Source organism: Panicum hallii, chromosome 9, assembly GCF_002211085.1.
Source record: "Panicum hallii strain FIL2 chromosome 9, PHallii_v3.1, whole genome shotgun sequence".
NCBI classification, from domain to species: Eukaryota; Viridiplantae; Streptophyta; class Magnoliopsida; order Poales; family Poaceae; genus Panicum; species Panicum hallii.
Window position 1 is genome coordinate 41,770,232 of NC_038050.1, and position 3,403 is coordinate 41,773,634.

Genomic DNA, 3,403 nt, shown 5'->3' on the forward strand with positions numbered 1-3,403 from the left:
GTGTGCATTGGACCGAGAGTCCGGAATGCCGGAAGGGCCCAAGTCGAAGTTGGAAGAAGTTATATACTTATATATTTGTTGTTGCGCATGCATAGAAAACCCAGCTTAATCGCTTGAACTTTGTTATACCTTTAGTCTAGTCAACTTTAAAGCTTGCATTTGGATGGTGACGTAAACCTATTCCATACCTTTACTAGCATGATGCAAGATCCGATCCAGAGTTCAACCCCAACGATGACGGTTGGTACGATTGAAGCCTGTGCTACGGTCAAGTTGCCTGTGGAGGAGTTTCCAGAAGATGAAGAACGGCCAGAAGCCTAGTTACTGCTTTTCATTTTCTGCTTGTTCGCACTAGCCGAGAGGCTTGTAATGAATCTCGTACTACAAATCCTATGGATTTATTTAAAAATTAAACTCGTGATTGACCTTATGCGAAGTATGACTATGATATTATGATTGGAATGAGTTCTGCATGTGATAGCACTTCATCCAGGGACTATCACAATGATACAGGGAGTCGTATTCTTGATTTGGGAATTGGGTTCATTTCACAGGCATAGCCCACGCAATAATGCCTCGCACTCGGCTTCGTTGTTAGATACCTCGAATTGTATTTGGATCACGTACTTGAGTTGTTCTCCTCTCAGACTGATGAAAAGTACTCCCACGCCACTGCCACCGAGCTTGAGTGAACCATCAAAGTACATGACCCAATGCGCTGGCTGGTTGGCTGGGGCTTCCACTTGGTTTTCTCACCACTCCGCCATGAAATCGACTAGTATCTACGACTCGATGGTTGTCCGGGGCTTGAAGTCGAGGATGAGGGCTCCTAGCTCCACGGCCCACTTGGAGATGCGCCCGGTAGCATCCCGATTGTGGAGGATATCCACCAATGGGAAGTCAGAGACCACCAGGATATTGTATGCGTTGAAATAATGGCGAAGCTTCCTAGTAGTGATGAGTATACTGTAAAGTAGTTTTCGGATTGTCGGGTAATGAATCTTGGATTCAGAAAGGACTTCACTGATGAAGTAGACTAGTTGCTGCACCTCGAAGGCGTGGCCTTCCTCCTGGCATTCCACCATGATTGTTGTACTGACGATGTGAGTAGTCGCGGTGATATAGAGTAGAAGATTCTCGCCTGGTTGGGGAGCCGTCAGGATGGGGGGTGACTGCAAATGGTGCTTGAGATCTTGCAGCACCTGGTTTTCCTCCTCGGTCCACTGCAACTTGTTGTGGCGCTTGAGTAATTTGAAGAAGGGTAGTCCTCTTTCTCCAAGTCGGACATGAATCGATTCAAAGCTGCCATGCAGCCTGTGAGCTTATGGACCTCCTTGATCGTTCTTGGAGTATCCATGGCTGTGATGGTGTTCATCTTCTCCGGGTTTGCTTCCATTCCTTGGTGACTAACAATGAACACGAGTAGTTTTCCTTGTGGCACGCCAAAGATGCACTTCGTCGGGTTAAGCTTCCATCAAAACATCTGTAAGCTGTTGAACATTTCCTCGAGATCGGTGATGAACTCGTCATGGGATCTGGTCTTGATGACCACGTCATCCACGTAAGCTTCCATGTTGCAATGTAGCTGGTCTGCAAGGCACAGTTGGATGGCTCGTTGATAGGTGGCTCCTGCGTTCTTCAACCCGAATGACATTGTAGTGTATGCGTATGCTCCAAAGGGTGTGATGAATGCCGTTTTGATCTGTTCTTCTTCCTTGAGAGCTATCTGATGGTAGCCCAAGTAGCAGTCGAGGAAGGTGAGCAGGACGCAGTCAGCCGTAGAGTCGATGACTTGGTTGATGCGTGGGAGCGCGAAGGGGTCCTTCGGGTAGTGTTTATTGAGATCAATATAATCCGCACACATCCTTCATTCATTATTATTCTTTTTCAAGACTAGTACAGGGTTAGCTAACCACTCAGGGTGGTACACTTCTTTGATCAAACCAACCACGAGTAGTTTTGCTAGCTCTTTCTTAATAGACTCCCTCTTGTCGAGAGCGAAGCGTCGTAGTCGTTGCTTCTTTGGAGTGACTTTAGGGCCGACTTTTAGAAAATGCTCAATCAACTCCTTGGGCACCCCTGGCATATCCACTGGTTTCCACGTGAATATGTCTCGGTTAGCCCTAAGGAAGCTAGCGAGCGTGCTTTCCTATTTGTCACCTAAGCTGCCCCCGATCAAAGCAGTCTTGCACGGGTCGCCTTCTTGCAGCTGGATGGACTTGATGCCAACATCGCTGTGGTTGGGTTTAACCCTCGACTGGCTAAGCCGCTAGTTGGAGATCTCCATTTCTGAGTCGGTCAGCTTCTGCGCGGCCATGAGTACTTCTGCAGATGGCTCTAGCATGCATGATGTCGTAATGTACTCGATCGCTTCCTGGTCGCAGTCGTACGACTTCTTCAGGTCGCCGTGGAATGTGAGTACGCCTATCTTGCCTGGCATTTTCAGTAGCAGGTAGATGTAGTAGAGCACGGCCATGAACTTGGCCAGTGCGGTTTGCCGAGGATGGCGTGATATGACAAGTCGAAGTCCGCCACCTCAAACTTGATGTACTCGGTGTGGTAGTTATCTTTTGTCCCAAAGGTGACTGGCAGGACCACTGACGCGAGTGGTGTAGCCACGTTACCCAGGACGATGCCGTAGAAATGAGCTCTGCTGGGGGTGAGCGTCTTGGAAATGTCGAGGCCCATCTTCTTCAGAGTACTCGCAAAAAGCAGGTTGAGGCTGCTCCCGCCATCGATGAGTACTCGGGTTAGCTGTGAGCCCGCCACGACATGATCTAGAATGAGTGGGAATTTTCTCGGCTCAGAGAAGCTGGTCCATTGATTGTCCCTAGAGAAGGAGACCGGGACCTCATCGTGTCTCAGAGGCCTTGACATGGCCGGCTCTACAGTGAGTATTTCGCGTAGGGTCAACTTCTGTGTGCGCTTGGAGGGGAATCCTCCATCTCCACCGAAGCTAACATTGATGATGTTTTTTTGGAAAGTCTTGAGCCCCTGACTTGTCACCCTCCTCATCATCCTCCTGTGCTTTCACTTTTCTGCTTGAGGGAGGTGTGGTGCATTGAGTGACTTGCGGAGGCTGACGCACTCGAAGAGCGTGTGTCGCGACTTTGGGTGTATCGGGCATTGTTTGTGCAAGACTTTATCAAATTGTGTGTCATTGTTCCCTGACAGCAGTGACTTCTTGGTCTGGCTTGTGCTTTCAGGTGTTTCCCAAGTGGTTCCTCTGGCTCTTGTTGAAGTGGCCGTTGTTGTTGCCTTGCTTGTCGTGGTTGCACTTGGGGAAGCGGTCGTTCTCCTCGTCCTCTTGGTCAGCCCACCATGCCATCATGTCATGTAGCTCCACGGAAGTAGTCGGGCGATTGCGTCCAAAGTTGTGGTACGTGTGCTTCGAGAAGAGCCT

At 49.3% G+C, this 3,403-nt stretch overlaps 1 protein-coding gene across 1 annotated transcript; it reads right to left on the minus strand.

The window, feature by feature from the left end:
* Positions 1-2,269: 2,269 nt before the first annotated feature.
* Positions 2,270-2,688, minus strand: LOC112873062. The gene is made up of 2 exons (XM_025936092.1): positions 2,481-2,688; positions 2,270-2,433 (listed from the first exon to the last, which is right to left on the minus strand). The coding sequence occupies exons 1-2, from the start codon at positions 2,686-2,688 to the stop codon at positions 2,270-2,272; spliced, it is 372 nt and encodes a 123-aa protein (XP_025791877.1).
* Positions 2,689-3,403: the final 715 nt, after the last annotated feature.

What these genes read in the sequence shown, in the direction of transcription:
- LOC112873062 (XM_025936092.1), bottom strand. Translation starts at nt 2,688, where the DNA reads ATGGGCCTCGACATTTCCAAGACGCTCACCCCCAGCAGAGCTCATTTC. An exon ending in CGGCAAACCGCACTGGCCAA is followed by an intron (nt 2,434 to 2,480) that starts GTTCATGGCCGT and finishes TGAAAATGCCAG; the next exon opens with GCAAGATAGGCGTACTCACA.